This window comes from Vitis vinifera, chromosome 13, assembly GCF_030704535.1.
Source record: "Vitis vinifera cultivar Pinot Noir 40024 chromosome 13, ASM3070453v1".
NCBI classification, from domain to species: domain Eukaryota; kingdom Viridiplantae; phylum Streptophyta; class Magnoliopsida; order Vitales; family Vitaceae; genus Vitis; species Vitis vinifera.
The window spans coordinates 19,884,668-19,907,926 of NC_081817.1; the positions used below are offsets into that span (position 1 = coordinate 19,884,668).

Here is a 23,259-nt window from a genome sequence, read left to right on the forward strand (position 1 = left end):
GCTTTCGCCTTGGGGAAAGCCCATCTACCTCCCACTTGCTTTTCCTGTTCTTTTTCTCACCACTCAATTATGGTGTTTGACAAATATTGGCAGCTGGGTCCACCACCAATAATGATTCCTTCAAGCATTCTGCAGTGTAGCTGCGTCCACCACCAATATCTGGCAGCTGGGTCCACCACCAACAATGATTCCTTCAATCATTCTGCAGTGTGGTAATCCAAACCCAGTCTTTTGCACTTTGGTGGTATCGCGGTAACAGAAACCAATCCTCTGAATTCCTATTGCAAAGCAACAGTCGACACAGATATGGCGGATGCCCTCCTCTCAGCTTCGCTTCAAGTTCTATTCCAAAGGTTGGCTTCTCCAGAGCTCATAAACTTCATTCGGCGACGGAACCTTAGCGATGAACTCCTCAGCGAGTTGAAGAGGAAACTCGTGGTTGTTCTCAATGTGCTCGATGATGCGGAGGTGAAGCAATTTTCAAACCCAAATGTCAAAGAGTGGCTCGTCCATGTCAAGGGTGCTGTGTATGATGCGGAAGACCTGTTGGACGAGATCGCTACCGACGCTTTGCGTTGCAAGATGGAAGCTGCTGACTCCCAAACCGGCGGAACTCTTAAGGCGTGGAAATGGAACAAGTTCTCTGCTTCTGTGAAGACTCCATTTGCTATCAAAAGCATGGAGTCCAGGGTCAGGGGCATGATTGATCTACTGGAAAAAATCGCACTAGAAAAAGTTGGGTTGGGGCTGGCAGAAGGTGGGGGCGAGAAACGGTCACCAAGACCAAGATCACCAATATCCACTTCTTTGGAGGATGACTCCATTGTTGTCGGCAGGGATGAAATTCAGAAGGAGATGATGGAGTGGTTGCTTTCTGACAATACAACAGGCGACAAAATGGGGGTGATGTCCATAGTGGGCATGGGCGGCAGCGGCAAGACCACGCTTGCTCGGCGTCTCTATAACGATGAGGAAGTGAAGAAACACTTCGACTTGCAAGCATGGGTCTGTGTTTCCACTGAGTTTCTCCTTATCAAACTCACCAAAACAATTCTTGAGGAAATTCGTTCTCCACCTACTTCCGCTGACAACCTAAATTTGCTTCAGCTTCAACTCAAAAAGCAACTTAGTAACAAGAAATTTCTGCTTGTCCTTGATGACGTCTGGAATTTAAAGCCTCGTGATGAAGGTTATATGGAGCTTAGCGATCGTGAAGGTTGGAATATTCTACAAACTCCACTCCTCGCTGCAGCAGAGGGAAGCAAGATTGTCGTGACCAGTCGTGATCAATCTGTTGCAACAACCATGCGAGCAGTCCCTACTCATCATCTTGGAAATTAAGCTCTGAAGATAGTTGGTCCCTGTTTAAAAAGCATGCATTTGAAGATGAAGACCCCAACGCATACCTTGAGCTTGAACGCATAGGCAGACAGATTGTGGACAAGTGCCAAGGATTGCCTTTGGCTGTGAAAGCACTCGGCTGTCTCTTGTATTCTAAGGTTGAAAAAAGGGAATGGGACGATGTGTTGAAAAGTGATATATGGCATCCGCATAGTGGCTCCGAAATTCTTCCGTCTTTGATATTAAGCTACCATCATCTTTCTTTACCTCTGAAGCATTGTTTTGCTTATTGTTCTATTTTTCCCCAGGACCACCAATTCAACAAAGAGAAGCTGATTTTATTATGGATGGCAGAAGGTCTTTTACATCCACGACAAAACGAAGGAAGGAGAATGGAAGGGATCGGTGAGTCATATTTTGATGAGCTTCTTGCCAAGTCTTTCTTTCAAAAATCTGTTGGAATAAAAGGATCATGCTTTGTAATGCATGATCTAATACATGAATTGGCTCAACACGTGTCTGGAGATTTTTGTGCTCGAGTGGAAGATGATGATAAGTTACCAAAAGTATCTGAGAAGGCTCACCACTTTTTGTACTTTAAAAGTGATGATTATACCTCGTTGGTTGCATTTAAGAATTTTGAGGCTATGACTAAAGCTGAATCTCTTCGGACATTCTTAGAAGTGAAGACAGAAGAAGACTTTTATCGTTATGATTTGAGTAAAAGAGTTTTGCAAGATATATTACCAAAAATGTGGTGTTTACGTGTGTTATCATTATGTGCATATAGAATAACTGATTTGCCTAAATCGATAGGTAATTTGAAACATTTACGTTACTTGGATTTGTCTTTAACATTGATTCAAAAATTACCTGAATCAGTATGTTGTTTATGCAATTTACAAACGATGATGCTAAGAAAATGTTCAAAACTTAATGAATTGCCTTCAAAGATGGGAAAATTGATTAATTTGCGCTATCTTGATATTGATGGATGTGGTTCATTGAGAGAAATATCAAGTCATGGAATTGGTCGATTAAAAAATTTACAAAGGTTGACTCGATTTATTGTGAGCCAAAACAATGGATTAAGAATTGGAGAATTGGGGGAGCTGTCAGAGCTTCGAGGAAAACTTTATATTTCAAACATGGAGAATGTGGTGAGTGTTAATGATGCATCAAGGGCTAATATGAAGGATAAAAGTTATCTTGATGAGTTAATCTTTGGTTGGGGTGACAAGTGTACCAATGGTGTTACACAAAGTGGTGCAACAACGCATGATATACTCAACAAGTTACAACCTCATCCAAATTTAAAACAACTCTCCATCACAAACTATCCTGGTGAAGGATTTCCAAATTGGCTTGGAGATCCTTCAGTGTTGAATGTCGTGTCCCTTGAGCTTCGGGGTTGTGGCAATTGCTCAACATTGCCACCACTTGGACAGCTAACCCACCTTAAATATCTGCAAATCTCAAGGATGAATGGAGTAGAGTGTGTGGGTGATGAGTTCTATGGGAATGCTTCCTTTCAATTCCTAGAAACACTATCATTTGAGGATATGCAGAACTGGGAGAAATGGTTATGTCGTGGAGAATTCCCTCGTCTCCAGAAGCTTTTTATACGAAGGTGTCCCAAACTCTCTGGGAAATTACCAGAACAACTTCTTTCATTGGTGGAATTTCAAATTGATGGATGTCCGCAACTGCTTATGGCTTCACTCACAGTTCCTGCAATTTGTCGATTGAGGATGATGGATTTTGGTAAACTGCAGTTGCAAATGGCAGGTTGTGACTTCACAGCTCTTCAAACTTCAGAAATTGAAATTTTAGATGTGTCTCAGTGGAGTCAACTTCCAATGGCACCACACCAGCTCTCAATTAGAAAATGTGATTATGTGGAGTCTCTGCTAGAGGAGGAAATCTCGCAAACCAACATACATGATCTGAAAATCTATGACTGTAGTTTTTCTAGATCCCTACACAAAGTTGGTTTACCCACTACACTGAAATCACTAGTCATCTATGAGTGCTCGAAATTAGAGATTCTCGTACCTGAGTTGTTCAGATGCCATCTCCCAGTCCTTGAAAGTCTAATCATCAATCGTGGTGTTATCGATGATTCTCTCTCGTTATCCTTCTCATTAGGCATCTTCCCCAAGTTGACTCATTTCAGAATCCTTAATCTTAAGGGGCTTGAGAAGCTCTCCATTTTGGTTTCAGAGGGTGATCCCACATCATTATGTTCCCTGTTTCTAGATGGTTGCCCTGATCTTGAATCTATCGAATTGCACGCTCTCAACTTGGAGTCTTGTTCGATTTATAGGTGCTCCAAGCTCTGGTCGTTGGCACACGCACACTCATCTGTACAGGAGTTGAATTTAGGGTCTTGTCCAGAATTGTTGTTTCAGAGAGAGGGTTTGCCTTCCAACCTACGTAAACTTGAAATTACCGATTTCACGCCCCAGGTGGAGTGCGATTTGCAAAGGCTGACCTCTCTTACTCATTTCACAATCAACGGTGGATGTGAAGACATTGAATTATTTCCCAAGGACTGTTTGCTGCCCTCTTCTCTGACTTCTCTTCAAATTGTAGAGCTTTCGAATCTCAAGTCTCTTGACAGCAGGGGTCTTCAACAACTCACCTCTCTTCTACAATTACAGATCAGAAACTGCCCAGAGCTCCAGTTCTCGACAGGATCGGTTCTTCAACACCTTATCTCTCTAAAACGATTAGAAATTGATGGATGCTCGAGGCTCCAATCATTGACAGAAGTGGGTCTTCAGCACCTCACCTCTCTTGAAATGTTGTCGATCGAAAACTGCCCAATGCTCCAATCCTTGACAAAAGTGGGTCTTCAACACCTCACCTCTCTTGAAAGTTTGGGGATCAATTACTGCCCAATGCTCCAATCCTTGACAAAAGTGGGTCTTCAACACCTCACCTCTCTTAAAACATTAGGGATCTATAACTGTCGTAAGCTCAAATACTTGACAAAAGAGAGACTTCCAGACTCCCTCTCTGATCTGTACATCTACAAATGTCCTTTACTGGAAAAACGGTGTCAATTTGAGAAAGGGGAAGAATGGCGTTATATAGCTCACATTCCAAAAATAACGATCAATTATGTGTTATATTAATCAAAGTGCCACTCCGCCAATATAGAGTCAGGTAATTCTTTTGCGCTTGAACTTTTCTTTCAAGTTCCAATTCATTTGCTAGTCCTATTTATTTGATTTAAGATTTTCTTTTTCTTGAAGCTTCAAGCCTGAAACAAATATTGAATACATTTTCATGTTCTGCTTTGATTTGGTGGTTTGCAAGAATTAAATGAACCATTTATAACTATTGAAAAATTAAGAAAAAATAACGTAAGAACCATGGATATTTTGTTTGTTTCTTTTTAGGATTTTTTTTTTTAAATTTCTTATATACAAGGCACGGAACAACTCTAGGGCATATTCTAGTTACCTGCTTTATTAGCAAGTCATTCAAATTGCTTTGTTTTTTTCTTGCTTCAATATACCAAATTTTATGGACAACTTTAATGACATGAATTTCAATGCTTTTAAATAATTTTATTCACAATTTCATGTGTTTGATTAAACTCATTTAATTGGAATTAAATACATTTAAATTTTTTGTGTTTTTTTTTTCTTTCATTTCAGTGTTCATTGTAAGTAATCAGGATGAGCATAGAAGATTTCTTATGATAAACAAAGTTTCGATTATGACCATGGAAGAAACATGTAAGGTAAACAACAATAATTTTATGCCAAAGTTTTTTAGATATGAGATCATTTAGAATTCATGTGAAGTATTTTATGATACTTGAGTTAGTCAAATTTTTTAGATGTTTGAACTCTCCTTTGGTTCAGCAGCTTGCAGTGATTGGGCGGCCATGTAAAATGTGCTCTAACCAAGTGGAATTCTGCAAAAGGTAAGCAATAGGCATAAATCTCTTCTTGAGACAGTTGATGCACTTATTTTTGCCTCAATTTTGATGATATTTTCTTCATGTTTTGACTTTTGCAAGGAAGTGGAATATGAAGAAAGATAGATTGTCAGATTTTCCCTGTAGAGGAAGGGAGATTCCTGGGTGCTCAACACTTGATGCTCATTGCTCTGTTCAAGAAGACTAAGAAACTCAAGAGGTATAAGGTTCATCTCCCTATAATTATTTTTATTATTTCATTTATACATTAATCAATTGAAGAGATTGGGATCCTCTTCTGTTAAATATCTACTTGTGTGGGATTTTTGATTTCAGGATCAGTTTCAGCCATGTCAAAAGCAAAAGGAAAAGCTGAAGCTGAAGATATCATGTATAAAAACAGAGGAATTTCCATTGAAACTAGTCCAAATGATGGTACTTTTTGTCACCCAGCTTCTTCAGAAATTGCTGCTTGGCCCATGGCAAGGTTAACAATCCCCTCAACTGTGAAACAGTTTTTGATGAGGTTGGCTAATGATCAAATTCCACCAGTTCACTATGATTTATACTGTAACATGATCATATGTATAAACCCTGAAGTTCTTATATAAATGCTGAGAATCTTCCATTGGGCCCTAATGGATTATGGAAGTTGTGTGATTTTGGAAGCACCTCCACCAATCATAAGCACTTTAAGAAGCCTGAAGAAATGGGCATTGAAGAAGACAATATCAGAAAGTACAGCTCCCGAGGTTGAATGGAAAACTATGTTTTTTGATAAGTTAGTGCTTTTGGTTGAAAAAATGTCGACTCCCAGTTTCTTCCTTTTCCTGTCCTAGATGTGGGGATTTGTTTAGGAGGAAACCTATAAATGAGAAAGTAGACATTTGGGTAAGTCAATTGTACTTTATTTTTCTTCAATAAGCCTGGGGTATAATTTGCCTCTTGTGAAGTTTCCTGTGCTTTTCAATACAACCAAAACCTGAAGTTTACCTCTTTGTACCCATTCATGTGTCTGATAGGTTTTCTTCTCGTAACAGCACAGAGAAAAGATTGAAGCAACAGACTGGGAACTCCAGCAAAGAAAATCCGTTTCCCCTGGCCCAGACTCTAATCTTTGGCAGGCTTTCTCTGAGGCAGGTGCCCAGACAACAATAGCAAGTCTGTTAGGACCCGAAATGGCCATCACAACAAACCAGCCACAGAAGGAACTTCTGGCCCTGAAACTTGGGGTTTTGGAACAGAGAGTTTTACAGCCACCCCTGCTGCCGGCTCTAATATTTCCAGACCCTCCATTGGAGGCAATAATGCCCAGCTGTTTGTTGACTCAAAGAAGATTGAGGGCAAGCTGGCTACTCAACCTGCTGAATGGGCTGGTTTCTAACTTATTTGGTGAGGTTGTATCATCCTGGGCACTTCTGGCCATAAGAGATGAGAATAGGTAAAAAAGCAAAACAGAAAGGGATTCATGGCTTTCTGGGCATGATTATGCTTGTAAGTATTGAGTGTTTGCCTTATGCAATAGAATACAACGTCTGCATATGTTCCCTGGTTTCCATGGACTACTTACAAACTTGTACTGTTCTGAATGCCTCGATTTTCAGGTCAGAAAAATAATAATTTCTTTTAATATTGTCCTGTCTGTGACCTTATCCTTCTATTTTGCCATCTTGGATCATATTTCAAATAATTTTTGTTTAATCCATGAAAATCTTGGATCATATTTCATTTGCATTTGTTACATGCATAAATCTCTTTATTAGATAGTTGATGTACTTGTTTCTGTGCCAATTTTGATGTTGTTTTCTTCTTGATTTTTGGCTTGTCTTAGGTCTTGAGCCCAAACAACATCCACTGTCTCTTAAGACCATAAATGGTCATCATAACATTTTATTTGGTATTGAAGTGGTGTCAGGTAGAGGGGTGGATTCTTCATCCTGGTTTTATGTTACTGTTTTTAGAAAATTATTAGTCAAATGAGTTTTTGGACTGTCTTTAACTATTTTCGACTATTTTTCCATATCTTATCTTAGATCTAAATGCATTAGTTGGACAATAGAATGGTGGTTACTTATCTAACAGATGTTGCTTTACTAGACCATGGGTGGGCTCTCTTACCAATTCTTATCTTTAGAAGGGCTTCTATATATAAACTTTTAGCGTTTCATTGATGTTTTTAATCTTATTGCAGAATGAAAGAAAACTCAACCCTCTCATCCTTAATTCAGAACCATCTAAAGCCTGGCCATGGAATAAGCTCAAGCCTTTCTGTACAGAGCAGCTGGACTCTCTCAAATTTTTTATTTGTAAATATCCAAAGGTATTTCCTTTTCCTTACTGATTGATAGTTGTTGACTTGTTGATTATCCTGAGATTCATGTTTGCCAATCATGAAATGTGCCAATCCCCGTTGACCTCAATCGGAGCTTAAGGAGTATGTTAGACTGTTACCATTGATCACCTCAGTCCAAAAGACATTCCATTCAGGGAAGAGGAAATAGAAGAAAATGGCAGCTCTTGATGTATTTTGATTTTGATCAAGGCTTTCTTGATGTATACTCTGATGTTTTGCTCAAATTAATCCTGATGATTTTCTTAACTGGAAAGGTGACTTTTCCCAGTGGGGGAATTGGAGGAAGGGGAGATTCCTGGGTGCTGAACTATTGATGTTCATTGCTCTGTTCAAGAAGAACAAGAAACTGTGAGTAGAAGGTTCATCACTTTAGAATTATCTCCTGAACATTCTGAAATATAATTTACTCATCCGGGTTGAGCTCAAAAATTATGGTAATGGTTAGAAAGCAAAGCCCTCTTCCAGAATTTATGGTCTTGTCATTTTGTCTTCTCTCCAGTGTTGAAACTTTCCCAGTCTTCCAGAATTTTGTTGTTACTCCAAACAATGAATAGGATTCATTTATACATTTAATCGATTGAAGAGATTTGGATTATACAAAATGGGAATGAAGTTATACATAGAAACCCCTAGAGTTCTTGTATAAATGCTATAACAAACACCACTGAAAATGCAGAATGATCCATTTCTGTTCCTTATCATTTAGTTTGAAGGAAACATTGATGAATCCCTTGCTTTGCAGATTGAACCCCGGCATTGAGCTGATGCTTCACAATGTGTTATTATAAGAGACATAGGCTGCCCGAGTTGTCTGAATATACCCCATAGTCCCTCTGATGCCTGTGAGTGTTCTAGTCTGGTTGCTTATCAGAAGCTTTCCCAGTCCAAGTTTGCAACTTTGGCTGTAGAAGAATCATCCAAGAGTTATGTTCTGAGGGCTTTATGTCACAATGGATGATCTGTTTACTGCATTCTTCATGTAGGTACACAAGTCCTTGGGCGCCTCCAGAAAGGAACCTTGATAAAGAGCCATTGTGCATAAAAAAAAAACACCAGTATTCAGTGTTCACCCTCACAACAGTAACGCAGCTAGTGTCCTTGATTCTTATGGTGAGTTGGCCTATCACATTCACTTCTGCTTTGAATTCTTTCTCATCTTCTCCCACCACCTTCTCCAACTTCTTTCAGCAACAGAATTTCCAGAACCTGATGGTAATATCCCTTTATAGACAGTGCCAAAGGCTTCTACCATCGCTTGTACTCAGGATTCTGTGATAAAGCTGCAGATTTTTGAGGTTCAAGCAGTAGAAAACTAGAGAAATTGCAGCCAGAGAAATGAAGAAGAAGAACACAGAGGGGCCTAAGAGGACTGAGAGTATTAGAATTGCTTTATTTTGGTTGCCTCTGCCTGAAGTTAGTTCACTGGACTTCAATATCTTGATTAGAGCACTTCTGGAAACAGCAGTTTGATCCAACCTCCCATTTGAAAGAGGTAAGTCTTTTCCTCCAACAGCTTCCAGTTCCATTTGGAAACCTCAGGTCCTCATAAATAGCAACTGCACAGTAGGCTCCAACACCAATCCCTGGGTTGGCAATATGGTATTAGTCGGGTGCTTGAAGCTCTCCCATACACTGGTATGCAATTTCCATCTCCAAGCATGGCACCATGCACTGGTTCGCTGCTCACATTACCAGTCTGTCTTCCACATATCTTAGCCTCTAGAGAACAAGCCGTCTATTGGTGGTAAGCCCAACTTTTGATCCTCTTGGCACCGGTTAACTTCCATTTGCAGTCCAGATAGCAAGAAGGAATAAGTCCACTTCACTTGGAGAGGGTTGGAATCCAAATGCAAAATCACCAGAAAGGCAAAGCCCATGTGGAGTTTTCATCAGTGGCATAGAGAGATGAACCCAAGCTTATATTACTGTAAGCTTGGCTGATGAGTAACAAGTAGAGGTAGAGAGACAATGTATGTAAGTTATTATGTGAATAACTGGTCACCTGACTGCTTTCTCTGCATGTTGATTCAGTTGAAAGAGACTAGCGAATATTATTTTCTTCTATAATTGAACATTCTCCTGTAATTGAATAGTGTTAAAGCAATTTTTTTTTCTTCTTCAACAAATGAATATTGAGAGCATAGAATTACAGTAAGTGACAGCTGATAAGATGTCCTACTATTGAATCTGACATATTTCAGAAGCTCTGTTGTCTTCTGCAATATGTTGATATATATCATGCTCACCAATTCTCGGAACATTTTAAACCTACTCAAGCTTTTCAAACTCATCCCCTTGATCTAGATCCTTCCAGGGTGACATATATCATAAACATATATGAACCTGGCATGAACATTCATCTGCCCAGATACAAACCAGATCACAAAGGAAACGTATACTTCACCAATCTCTAAGTATCACCAAGGAGACATGTACAAACCAAACAGCTTATCCCCATGAAAGAACAATTCCTAAAACACATTGAGTGGGAGTTTTAGGTCTTTATCTGCAATTCGACTCCAAGTTTTCATTGAGAACATTTTTCTTTCCTTAGTCTTTTGAAGCTAGTGATTTTGATAAAGTCTCTACAAACCATGTTTGGGGGTCATTGTAGTGCAAACCAAAGTGTCCCCAGTTATATGAATGTAGGCCACCAAGGCACCATAGATTCATGGAGTTTCGAATGTTTCTGCAATTTGGATCAAATTAAGATGAAGTTAATGAGCTTCAAGATGAAGTACAACACACTTTTTTGCCATGTTTTCTGTGATCAAAATAATGGAGTTCGAGTTTTTCCTCCTGGAGTTTGGAGAAAAAGAGAGATACAAGAAGAGAGTGATCTTCTAATTGCTAGCTGTAAAGGTTTAATGGCATTTGTCATTTGTCAAATGTAACATTCTTGGCGCCCATTTGGATGGTGCAGTTTGACATGTATTTGTTACATATTTTGCCTTGATTGAATTATGATTAATCAACATTGAACCACCACCTAGTCATACCCATCCTGAATACTATTAAAACTCATTCGATTTTCTAGGTCTTATAGGGTGTTTGGTAATCAGTCATTGACTTAATAACTTAATTTAATTATTAAATATATTTGATAAAATAACTTAATATTATATTTTAAAGTTACTTTTAATTTTAAGTGTTAAATCAAAATAATTAACTTATTCTTAATCTCATTTCTTTTTTTCATTTATCTGCATCTAGTTATCAAATTAATGAAGGTAAATATGACAATTTGAAAATTTAAAATGATTTTTAAATTAGCTTTATCAAATAACTTTAACACTGAAAGTAAATATTAAATAATAAATTTTAAGGAAATAACTTAAATATTATCTAACTTAAAGTCAACTTAAGTTATTAAGTAATATATATTAAGTTTTATCAAATAAGCCTTAATCAACAACTTAAATATGGGATCTCCTCTACTTAGCATTGCAATTAATGTTAAAATTCTCTATTTATTTAATGACATATAAACTTTTATTAAATAAGAATATTTACACAATGTGTATAAAAATATTTCAATGAAGTTTGTATTAATCATTTCTTACTATTTTATACTCTTGAGGTATTGATTAATAAGGTCAATAATTTAATTTAGTGTAATTACTCATTACTTTAATTTTCCAAAAATATGACAAATTAATACATCTCAACCATAATATGAATTTTTATATATAGAGTACAAATGTTCATACAATATGCCATCTTTCGATGAATCTAATTCAAAAATGTAGTTTTATCTTATGATTCACACCTTCTAATCTTTTCTTATTATTTTATATTTTCTAGGTATTAATTAATGAGATCCTTAATCTAAGCAGTTTTTTTTTCTCTCTGTCTATATATATAACAAATCTAATCAAATTATGTACATGGACATGTAGAGTCTCTTTTTGCATCATTTATTTTAATTAATGTAACAGATGTGTATATCTTTTTTTGCAGATGTTTAAGGGCTAATGGAGTTGTGTTTCATACTAGAGATAGAAGGGCGACAAGGTTTAATTTTCACTTTATTACATGTACGTTCCTTTGTCATGGCTTTGAGTATACATTAAGCCAAGTCATTTGAGTTGAAACGCTTATACAATACCTAATTTGATATTCCATATCGAATAAGAAGAAATTCATGATATTATATACATATGAGTTGCTCTTAACCATGTGGATGCAATTTAAAGTGATGATGATCCATTGAAATTAAAGCGGATAATGTTTACACAATTGGAAGAATCATTATACCCTGGTGTCACTTAACTATTGAGCACCAACCTAAGCATTCCTCTATTAACTTCACAACAAGATGAGAACAAAAAATCAAGCTACCCTAAATTTCTTTCTTTATTTTTCTTATATCCTTTGTTTGGTTGTGGAGAATGTGAAGGATCAATCAAAAGTTTTGGCATTAATTTTATATCCACATTAATTGTTTCACTACCTAAACTTAATAACATATATCTATATTTTTTTTTATAAATATCACAAATATATTAAAGGGCAAAGGCCACCAAGCATACAGGACGTATACAAATCTGCCTCAAAACGAGAGCACAAAAAAACAAGCACCTTACCCTCCCTTAAGTGGCCGCTAGCCACTCCAAAAAACCTAAGAGAGAAGAGGACTCCTCTCCAATATACACCCTAGCCCAACTCCACAAGGTACAAACAAAAGAATTCTTGAGTTTCTGAATATTTAACACCCCTCCCTTGAAAGCTAACCTATTCCTTTCCTTCCATACCGTCCAAAAAATACACAATGGGATAGAATTCCAAATTTTTTTCCTCTTTTTCCCCACAAATGGGCCCCTCCAACTGAATAGCGCCTCCTTCACAAACTCTGGGAACACCCACTGAACCCCCACAAGGGCAAAAACGATTTCCCATAAGGCCCTTACCACTATACAATGTAAAAGAATGTGATTTACACTCTCCTCTTCACAACCACACAAAAAACACCGGTTAGGAAACTGCCAGCCCTTTTTTGAAGCCTATCCAAGGTGAGAATCTTCCCCCACACAGCTTCCCAAGCAAAAAAAGCCGCTTTGGTTGGGACCTTGTCCACCTAAACGCCTCTATACGGAAAGTCGCAAGCATTGATAACAACCAGCCCATTGTAGGCATCCTTCACCCCATACTTCCCATGGCCCCCCCTTTTCCAAAGCACCACATCCTCCTCTGAAGATAGCTTGAAGTCCCTAAGCACAATAAGCAGTCCTCTAATCAAATCCAGCTCCCCCAATCATTAAAGCCTCTATGAAATCTAAGATTCCAATCTCCTGGACCACTGCTATGATCCCACATCTCATTAACCGTTGCATTCCTGTTGACCGCCATCTCATAAAGTTGGGGAAAAGAATGGGACAGCCTCTCATTCCCACACCACTAGTCAAACCAGAATTTTACTCTAGTCCCTTTCCCTACCTTAAATTTTCTATTCTCCCAACACCACTTAGCTTCCTTCATAATCTCCTTCCAAACCCCCACTCCATAAGTACCACGGGCTTCTTTAGTTCTCCACCCAAACTCTTCCTGACCATATTTCACCCCAATCATTAACCTCCAGAGATTATCCTTTTCCACGGCAAATCTCCAAACCCATTTACCCAACAAAGCTTTATTCAAGGAGTCAATCTTCCGAATGCCAAGGCCACCCTTCTCCCTTCGAGTGCACACCACCTCCCAATTAATTAAATGGACCTTCCTCTCCAAGCTGCCCCCTCCCCAAAGAAAGTCTCTTTGTAATTTTTTGAGTCTCTTTACAACACTCTTCGGCATTCGAAAAAGGGACATATTGTAAATAGGAAGGCTGGCCATAGTACACTTGATTAAGGTGATACGCCCTCCCTTTGAAATATAATGTCTTTTCCACTGGGCTAATCTCTTTCTCATTCTCTCTTCCACCCCATCCCAAATGGAGACAGCTTTGTGGTGAGCTCCAAGGGGCAGCCCTAAGTAAATAGTGGGCAGTACTCCCACTTTACAACCAAGTTCCACAACCAGCTCCTCAATATCTTCCACCTCACCAACTGGAATAAGGACACTTTTATCAAGATTAATTCTAAGACCGGAGGCCGCCTTAAACCAAGCCAAAATCCAGCTTAGAGCGGACACTTGCTCTTTGCTAGCTTCACAAAAGATGATCGTGTCATCAGCAAAGAGCAGGTGGGAAACTATCATCTCCTCTTCCCCTCTCCCCCGAATTCCGCAGCCTGATAAGACACCCCCATCAACCGCCCTTCTAATTAGATTACTAAGAACTTCCATCCCCAACACAAAAAGATACGGGGAGAGGGGATCACCTTGTCTTAGCCCCTTAGAATTCGAGAAGAAACCAGTCGGGACCCCATTGATCATGATTGAAAATTTGGCGGTAGAGATGCACCACCAAATCCACTCCAACCACCGCGACCCAACACCCATTTTGACCAGAACTTTCATGAGAAAGTTCCAATTAATACTGTCATAGGCTTTCTCAATGTCCAATTTACAGATCAGCCATTTCTCGTTTCTCTTGTGCCAGAAGTCGATCACCTCATTGGCAATAAGAGACGCATCCAAGATCTGTTTACCCCTCACAAAGGCGTTTTGGTCCCCGGACACCACCTTATCTAACACCTTCTTTAGCCTATTCGCCAACACCTTAGCCAAAAGCTTGTACAAACCCCCTAACAAGCTGATTGGCCGGAAATCACCCAAATCTTCAGCCCCTCCTTTCTTCGGAATGAGGACTATAAAGGTGGAGTTAAGACTGTTGGTAAAAGAACACTGGTCATAGAATTCTCTAAACAATTCCATAATCTCCTCCTTCACTAGCTCCCAGCTTGATTGCCAAAAAGCAATTGTGAACCCATCCGGGCCCGGAGCTTTATCCCTATTCATACCCATTAAGGTTGCGTAAATTTCCTCTTCAGTAAATTGCACCTCCAAAGTTTTAGCTTCACTGGAACTTAGACAATTAAGGTGCAGCCCCTCAATATCCGCCCTCCAGCCTGGTTCCTCAGAAAGCACCTGCTGAAAAGCACTCACTATTCCCTCCCTCATCTCCTACTCCTCAGTCATCCAAACTCCATTAATTTTTATTCTATCCAGAGAGTTATTCCTTCGGTGAGCATTAACCATTCTATGGAAGAATCCAGTGTTTCTATCTCCCTCCTTAAGCCACAATTCCCTTGACAATTGTCTCCAGTGGGTCTCCTCCAATAAGACCCATATTTTAAAGGAATCCTTGGCTTCTTTTTTCAGTTCAGTTTCACCTTCAGACAAGCTCATTTCCCTTTCCACCCCATCCCAAAACTCCACTTGTTGCAGGGCTGAGTTCTTGTTAGCTTCCAGCCTACCAAACACCTCTCTGTTCCACACTTTAATCTTATGCTTCAGCACCTTCATTTTAGTGGCTAGTCTGACACTGGCCCTCCCTCTAACCTCAACTCCCTGCCACCAGCCCCTAAGAAGATCCGTGAACCCGTCAGCTTTAAGCCACATATTTTCAAACCTAAACGGGGACGGACCTCTCCTTAACCCTCCCCCCATCAGCACAATAGGAAAATGATCTGAGGTCGGTCTGGGCAGCCTACATTGCACAACCTCACTGAAGTGGTCAAGCCAACTCTGGGTCACCAGGAACCTATCCAATCTGGCCCATGCCTGATTATTCCTCCCCCCACTCCAAGTAAGCATCCCTCCTTGTAATGGAAGATCAATGAGTTCTAGCTCATCAACAACTTGAGCAAACCTTCTCATTGCACTCGTTAGTCTTCCCTGATTACTTCTTTCCCTCAGTGACAGGGTGACATTGAAGTCACCCCCTATACACCATGGATCCTCCCAAATGCCTCGGATTGCTCCTATTTCCTTCCACATCCACTCCCTGTCCTCTTTAGAAAATGGCCCATAAACCCCAGTAAACATCCAGACTAGTCCGTCTTCCACATTCCTCATCCTACATGAAATTGAGAATCTCCCCACCTCCATTTCCATTATTTCCAAGGTCCTCTTATCCCAGCAGATCAGAATCCCTCCCGCGGGACCCCTGGGCATCCAGAGTACCCCAATTAAGAAACCTGCCAATGCCTAAGCTTCTCACCAGCCCCTTTGTCATTGCCTGAATCTTGGTCTCCTAGAAACAGAACAGATCCACTCTTTGACTCCTGATCATGGCCTTAATCACCTTTCTTTTCGAGTTGTCGTTAGCTCCCCGAACATTCCAGCTCAAGATTCTCAGCTTCATTTGACCACCATAATCTGACACCCTCCTACTATCATTCCACTCTTCTGCGTCTTCCCCCCCTCGTAGTTAATAGAGCATTCCAGCCTTTTCAATTCCCTTTCAAACTTGGATTTTTCTAGAAGGTTTTTGCTGTGGACCTTTTCCCTTCTCTTTTGGATTTTAATCAGAAACTCCAAAATTTCTTTCTCCAGACCTTCTGTAGAAAATCCCAAGAACTTACTAAATTTGGCCAACTCACTTTCCTCCCAACTTTCCTCCTCCCATCCATTTCCATCACGTGGCATCGAATGGGCTAGCCTCAGCTCCTTACCACTGCTCTCCTTGCAGGCGCTTGGGCCCTCCCTCAAATCCCAGCGGCAAGCATTTTCCTCTTCTGGGGGTCCCAAGGGGAGAAGCATATGTAAGGGAGTTTCTCTCAAACAGGTTACCCTATCATCCCTAGAAATGTCGCAAAAATCCCCCAACGGGGTCCGACCAAAAAAGAAGAGAGGAGAAGGAGAGAGTCCAGATGCCATTAAGCCACAAGGGATAGGAACACACCCATACCTCGTTGCTTCTTCAATTAGGGCGCAGTTGGTCCTTGACTTCTCTACGAGACAGGGCTCCATTTCAGCTTGCCTCCGCCTGCCATCATAAACCCAGGAAGGGAAGCCTTCAGCATCTGACTCCTTCAGTTGACTTGGGCCAGCCCACACCAGAGGCAGAGCCACTCCAGATGGATCATGACAATCTTCCTTCCCAGATAGCCTACCCAACTTAATGGACTCCATTGGCCTAAGGCCCTCTAAGGACGAAGGCCCTTCAGATGACGAAGACCCACTGAAAAACGGCCCGACCTTAGGCGAATCGAGCCCATCGGGCCTAACACCCAAGTCAAGGCCTCGAGGAGGCCCAGTAGGGCCAAGCATCCCAAGCAAGCCTACTTGGTCCCCCAGACCCGGCCCTTTTGGGCCTCGGGACCGAGCCCAAAGGGACCCCGGCCCACCTGTCTGCTCCCTCGTCCCATCAGCAGACTGCATGTGGGTCTCGACCTCACACCTTCCACCACTTCCACCACGCGCTTACCTGCACGTGTAGCGACATCACCCTCAACCCCTCCTACAGCATCACCGTTGTTCTTTCCCCTCCTTTCTGCCGGCAGCACTCTCATTACCGGCCTTACCTCCCACCATAGGACAAGCGAGTAACACACCCCCTCGACCCCAATTTCTAGCATGCTAGGGGGCTCCTCGCCGGATAGTCTCACCAGGATTCTTGCCCACTGCAACTCTTCCAGCCTCTCCGTCTGAGAATCAATCACTAAGAACCCCCGCATTTCTCCCCAACCTTTCTAAAGATGTCCCGATCCCACAACGAGATGGGAAGCCCCACAATTCTCACCCAGGCCTCACTCTTCTCCTCTCCTTCTAACAGACACCCCGTCCTAGGGTTCCACTTCTCCAGTCGCAGCAGTGTCTTCCCTACCAAAAGCCCTCCCATATTTAAGGCTTTTTCGGCTTCAACACTCCTCTCAAACTCTAACAACACCTTACCCCTTCCCAACTTAGCCAAACCTAAATTACCCCTCAACCCCCACAATCGAGCCAATTGGTTCCCCCAACTCCTCAAATCCTCCCCCTTGACTAACTTCGGATCCCACAATCCAACAATGCACTGATCCAGCCTTTTTAGGTTTTGGCATAGGTCCTTGTGGCTTACTTCTACCCTAGCCACTGACCGGCCATTACATTTCTGTCCCTTCACCACTTCCGCGTAGCTACTCCCCAAACATGGCGCCACCGGCATCTTCTCCTCCTTCTGACATTTCTTCCTCTCCGTAGTAACGACCAGCGCCTTAAGTGTTTCCAACATCGCAATCCATCCCCCTTTCCCTCCATTTCCTTTGGGGATAAAAATATTAAACCTCTTCTTCTCCAGATCCTCTACACCCAGACGGATAAAGCTTCCTCCCTTATTCTCATCCCACAGCAATGAAAAGATCCTCCCTCTCTCCCTCCAATTTCTGACCCATCTGCCTGTTCGTGTATCCTTAATACACAAAGCCAACCCTTCCACAACAAACCCTAGGCTCTCCGGCCCCATCTTAATCCACGAGGAAACCCCTCTTTTCCTTTCCTCAATGAAGACTTGCGTTTTGCCTTTTTGTCTCTCAACCTCGATCTCAAAAGTCTTCGACTCCACCTCGAAGCTTCTCTTCCACCGGCTGGTACGAGCTTCCAGGCCAACGAAATCTTTCTCACCATCGCTCGCGCACAGATCCGTTGGATCTCCTCCCTTACTCACATATATCTATATATATAAATGATTTTTAAGTTTTGATTTCATTTCTTAGTTGGAGGATTATAGCATGGAAAAGTATTTAAGTATATATTAGATGTTGTGCACAAACTCTAGTAAATTAAAAGGTTTTTACAATATAATTAATTTTACCTTTAAAATAAATTAATATTAGATGAGTAATTTAATAGGATGAGACAATTAAAAAAAATAAAGAGGAGAATCCAACCATTTAATAGTGTATGATATTCAACTTTCATACAATATTTTATTAAATATCTGAAATGTAAGCCATGTAATTAATTTTGTTTTTTCTAATTTTTGTGGTATTTTTTAATCCTCAATTTCTATTGAATAAATAAAAATATTGATAACAATTAATATGACAACATCTCTAGACTACCTAATGTTGTTGTCATTGTCATGTCCCAATTCAGAAATGTTAACCCGATTGCCTTTCAAAGCTCGCACATTGTGCGTTGTTAGACGGGCTTCCCCCGTCTCTTAAGATTGACTAACCCATGTGCAAGTGTTGTTCGCATGGAACCTTCCCATCACAATGAAATTTCAAAGATTACCCAGACCTGTCGGTCAAGGTTATAGACTCGTTGAATACATTAGTGTAACGCACATGTGCTTAAAACATCTAATGGCATCACAGACCTATTATCACCTCAAACTTCCTTGGCCTAAGCGATCATGGTCCCTCTAAGAAGCTAGCTATAAAAGTTCACCTTCACATAGCTAGTTAGCACTCCTTTTAGTATTCGTTTTTTTTTTTTTTTTGGTGTTTTTTTGGGTTTGAAAAGACTAAAGAGCCCATCATATGGTGACGTGGCACTATAGTGTTGTTGGACGCACAAAAAGTGTGAGTAACTGCAAAAACTCCGATCTATGTGTAATGCATGCAAAAGAAAATACATGCGACATGTCTAAAGCCCTCCAGTTTCCACACTAAAACCTCTCCTAACAAAAATTAGTACCCAAAACACCACCTTAAAGAGTGGGCCATGCCTTAAAATCTGGAGGTTAGTTTAGGTATTGGAGAGACTACCACAAATTTAGTACCAAAAATACCCCCAAAAAGAGCGTCATGCCCTAAAATTTGTAAGGCTTTTTTGGGATATGTAGAGAATAATGTGGGCTCAGCCATGGGTTGTCTTTTTGTATAAAGTAGATGATGCTTTGTAAAGAAGAATCAAAAGCAAAAATGGTGATTAGAGGGTCTCTTCTTGTGTTATAATCTGCTATTGTTGGATCGGTGGCCCCAAATATTTCAGATATTTTGTTCAACATGCCATGTAACACCTTACAAACTTCCTGTTAAGTACATTCTTTATTGGCAGCTGTCATAGGGAAATATTTTAGAAACTTTTACTATCTTATATTTAGCCTCAAACATTGTGTTAGCACAAGAATCATCTAGTGTGTCGGAAACAACTCTGATACCACTTGTTATGCGGAGACAATTGAACAATAAACAACAAAACAACAAAATAAACCAAAAAATAATTAACGTGATTCAAGAATGTGCTTACATCCATGGGAAGGGAAGAAATCAACTCACTAACCTAATTTTTCTTTGCTTTCCAAGAGCCAAACCAAGGCTAAATTTATAGAATTTCCCTTTCAAGTTAAGTTACAACATCAATTGATAGCTTACAAGAGGTCAACTCGAATATTTACACATAAGACTCAAAAAGACAATTTTAAGTAAAACAATATTACAATAGATGGAATACTCTTAGAAGATTTTAGAAATACCACTTATCATCACCTGCTATTATTCCATTTGACACAACACTGCATGATTGGGATGCAGAAAACATGCATCTCCATGCAACATACATAAATTTGGTCTTGCGGGGTTATCTACTGTTCCTCTGACGATAGTTTCTGGGAGTGAATAGATTGCTTTACTCTATTCCCAGAAAAACTAACCACTAGAAGGTGTCATAAATTCTTGAAATTATGGGATCAGAAATGGTTGCACATGCAGGTTATATTTGTACAATAAGAAGTTTGAAAGAGTAACTAGTTCCAATTGATTGTTACCTCTAAAAGTGTTCCAAACTCAGAAGGCAGTAGCTTGGAAAGACTTCCTTGGGATAATGGAAGTTTGTTTGCTTGGTTGATAAGAACTTATTTCCCCGCTCACCAGTGCTGGTCTCAAGACCACAAGCATTGCAAAATGATTCCACATCTAATTCCTACAAGAATGCAAATGAAGTCTTCAAGGTTCAAAAGAAATTGGAACTTTGGATGACAAATTTTAGCAATTTAATGCTAGTAAATGCAATCATACCTTCATCATCAAGAGTTTGGACAAGTGTGCAATTGGATATGGATGAAGTTTGTAGCCACAATAATTTACACATGACAATGCCAATGCTCGAACCTTTTACGGTCAAAAGAAAACCAACAAAAATGTATATAAATCAGGCATGTCTTTTAGAAGCACTAAAAAAAGGCAGTTGAGAAGAACTTCTAAATAAGAACTAGTTTATGAAACAAGCTAATTGAATTTGAACACTTCAGATGAATGAAGAAAGTGAGGAGCAATAAACCACATAAAGAAACAGTTGGTGAGAAATTTAAGAATAATGAAGTACAACTACTAACAAAAATGAAAGAAAAATAAAACCCAAAAGCACAAGTACTCGAGTCTAGATTTGAGATATATTCTCAGAAATGAAACTGAAAAACAATAAATGAACAAAGAAGCATATATTTTTCAAACTGAAAAATCTAGCAAAATCAACATATTTAAGCAACCTCATTGATGTAAGGTTCAATAATGTAGTACTGCAAATAAGATGCCTCAGTTGCTGTAGTACAAAGGAAACGCTTATAATTGCCCATCCGAAATAATCTGTTACAAGAAAAGACAGATCTTTCAGTTCATGAAAACAAAAATTTGAACATTGGGTACTAAAAGAAGAGAAAAAAATCAATTGAAAATCGAATCTATAATAGCTTTGTGGTCACCTTAAAAGTCTCCGGGCAAAACACATTTCCTTTGACTTCAAAATGAGAGAAGGTACACGACCCAACCATAAAGAGAGTGACTCTCCCTTCAGAACAGAAATAGTAACATATTCAGAAACCAGTACAAGGCTACAAGAGATACTGAAAAAGATGAACTCAAACAAACAATGGAAGCAAGTATCCACCAATGGTTGGTTGTTAGAGCCAAGATGAAGAAGAACGTGAAATGAGCAAAACTCAGGTTCATTCTTGTAAATAGAATTTGAATTTCGATTTTCTTCGTATAGAGCATATAGAGATATCAGACACTTTTTCAGCTGCTCCATATTGAGGTAATGAACTGAAGAAAAATTTGGCTTGCTACTACAACTGCGAAGCTTGTGGTGGGATATAATATGAAATTTCACCTATATTATGAAACAAACCACAAGTCAGAACATAAGATGCGGCTTTTAGCTAACTCCAAGGTTTTAGGATGAGATTAAAATATCTAATCAATTATCATAAAAAAACACAAGTCATTCATATGCATGTTTGTTGTGCATTCTATTGCTTGGCTAAAATTGTTACTGGCCATGAATTTGTTCCTTTGCTTCAAGAATTTGAATCAAAAGTGAGAGAGATAGAAACTATAGAAAATTTTAAGGAACAAATTGATGGAGTTCTTGTTAAATAATTTCCTCATTTTTCCAAATTACTAGGATAAAGAGATATAGGTTTAAAAAACTTTAAGAGGGGGAACAGGAAATACAGCTTTTGAAATATGGTTAAGAAACTTCTATGATTGGGAATTAGGAGGTGGCAGCCCTTTTTGTAGGCATATTCTACAAAGTCAGCAAGTGTACTGGAAAACTTGACATTATGGAAGAGAGCATCAATTCCCATCACATGTGGTGTGAGTTGCTTTGGTTCTATGGGTCTTTCATAACTTGGAGGGTGACTGGAAATAGACACTTAATAGTGGATAATTTAATTAGAACGGATTGGATAATAACTAATGTGCCAAGAAAGATTTAGAATCAGACCATTCATTTATCCATTGTAAAGTAGGCTTCAAGTAGTGTGATCACAGTTTCACCTCGTTTGGACTCCACTGAATAAATTATCTTATTCAATAAAGCAAAAGGAGAGGATAATGACTCAATTATTCAACATTTTATATCTTGTATACTTTGATTATTTTCTCCAACTAGGTGAGTGTTTAGCAATGGGTTGGCTAACTTATTGTATGTTGAGGAGATGAATGCTCAGAAAAAAAAGGTAATTGAGATTATGTTTCAAGAAATTCATACCATTTCTTCATACATATGAATTGTTTGATCATTAACGATATTCTGCATGCTAAGATCTTGTCTTATTGATCTTGTCCTATCAAAGACGAAATCATGAACCACTTCAAAAGGATGTTCCGTGGCATCCAACAGGTTTAATAGGTAGTTCAAAGTCTCTTCCAACACTGGAAGTGGCCGCACATCTGACGCCTGCATGTGCTTAGTGGCAATGGTTCTGCAAAACTAGTGAGAGAGATGGAGGGTGAACGGCTTTCTGCATCAAAATATAGACATTTCATGGCATTATAAAATATCAAGGAACAAATTGGAGAAAAAGAATCCTACAATTTATAGCATCTTCATTTCTCATGCATCAAGTGTATAAATGATTATAAGCTAAGATGATATTGAATCAAAATAATAAAAATGACAAGAGATAAAATCATGACACCTAACATAAGCTTTACAAGACGTTGCATTATGATAGATTAATATTTTGCTATAATAATGTTATGCAATTAAACATATGGAAGGAAAGTTAAAAGTAATTATTTTAACAACCTGCACTCAACCGTATAGATATTATCCACCTTATACTTAAGGGGCCTTCATGACTTTAAAATACGTTTACAAGGTTAAAAGGAGTCTATATACATACATACATACATACAGACATATATATATATATAACGTTAGGAACTTTTCCCCCTATCTAATGTAAGATATTACAATCACCCTCTCTCTCATGCAGACACAACGTTCTTGTTGTGTCCAACAGGATTGTAGGGTCAAATAAACGGACACCCATTTCAGGCCAAACAAACTCTCCCACCAAGGTCGAGCATTGACTTTG

At 39.4% G+C, this 23,259-nt stretch overlaps 3 protein-coding genes across 47 annotated transcripts in view; 1 reads left to right on the plus strand and 2 right to left on the minus strand.

Moving 5' to 3' along the window:
• LOC100852894 (putative disease resistance RPP13-like protein 1) lies at positions 1-9,754 on the plus strand. 44 transcript variants are annotated; one of them, XM_059741704.1, is made up of 14 exons: positions 80-1,746; positions 5,010-5,095; positions 5,223-5,281; positions 5,378-5,495; positions 5,612-6,166; positions 6,298-6,769; positions 7,107-7,190; positions 7,309-7,379; positions 7,467-7,595; positions 7,883-7,976; positions 8,371-8,470; positions 8,612-8,738; positions 8,858-9,120; positions 9,193-9,754. In XM_059741704.1, the coding sequence occupies exon 1, from the start codon at positions 307-309 to the stop codon at positions 1,339-1,341; it is 1,035 nt and encodes a 344-aa protein (XP_059597687.1). In that variant the 5' UTR covers positions 80-306; the 3' UTR covers positions 1,342-1,746; positions 5,010-5,095; positions 5,223-5,281; positions 5,378-5,495; positions 5,612-6,166; positions 6,298-6,769; positions 7,107-7,190; positions 7,309-7,379; positions 7,467-7,595; positions 7,883-7,976; positions 8,371-8,470; positions 8,612-8,738; positions 8,858-9,120; positions 9,193-9,754. The 44 variants fall into 44 exon arrangements, with proteins under 44 accessions (XP_059597692.1, XP_059597687.1, XP_059597691.1 ...); XM_059741708.1 differs by having other exon boundaries at positions 5,612-5,801; positions 6,316-6,769; positions 8,858-9,754; XM_059741683.1 differs by having other exon boundaries at positions 1,610-4,512; positions 6,316-6,769; positions 8,858-9,754.
• Positions 8,147-23,259, minus strand: part of LOC132254873 (SAC3 family protein C-like) — a 22,283-nt gene continuing 7,170 nt past the window's right edge. The window contains exons 3-9 of one of the 2 annotated variants that reach the window (XM_059741712.1): positions 22,428-22,649; positions 21,321-21,542; positions 21,136-21,221; positions 20,923-21,019; positions 20,453-20,545; positions 20,203-20,357; positions 8,147-9,707 (exon numbers count right to left, since the gene is read on the minus strand). In XM_059741712.1, the coding sequence (XP_059597695.1) occupies positions 20,205-20,357; positions 20,453-20,545; positions 20,923-21,019; positions 21,136-21,221; positions 21,321-21,542; positions 22,428-22,649 (873 nt within the window). In that variant the 3' untranslated portion in view covers positions 8,147-9,707; positions 20,203-20,204. Of the gene's footprint in view, positions 10,318-20,202; positions 20,358-20,452; positions 20,546-20,922; positions 21,020-21,135; positions 21,222-21,320; positions 21,543-22,427; positions 22,650-23,259 lie in introns of both variants that reach the window. The other variant, XM_059741711.1, reaches the window with a different exon arrangement.
• LOC132254909 (uncharacterized) lies at positions 14,688-15,614 on the minus strand. Its single transcript, XM_059741972.1, has one exon. It carries the CDS (start codon positions 15,612-15,614, stop codon positions 14,688-14,690), a length of 927 nt encoding a protein of 308 aa, XP_059597955.1.

Excerpts from the sequence above, each read along its gene's own strand:
- LOC100852894 (XM_059741699.1), top strand. The coding sequence starts at position 1,689 with ATGGCAGAAGGTCTTTTACATCCACGACAAAACGAAGGAAGGAGAATG.
- LOC132254909 (XM_059741972.1), bottom strand. The coding sequence starts at position 15,614 with ATGGAGGTGGGGAGATTCTCAATTTCATGTAGGATGAGGAATGTGGAA.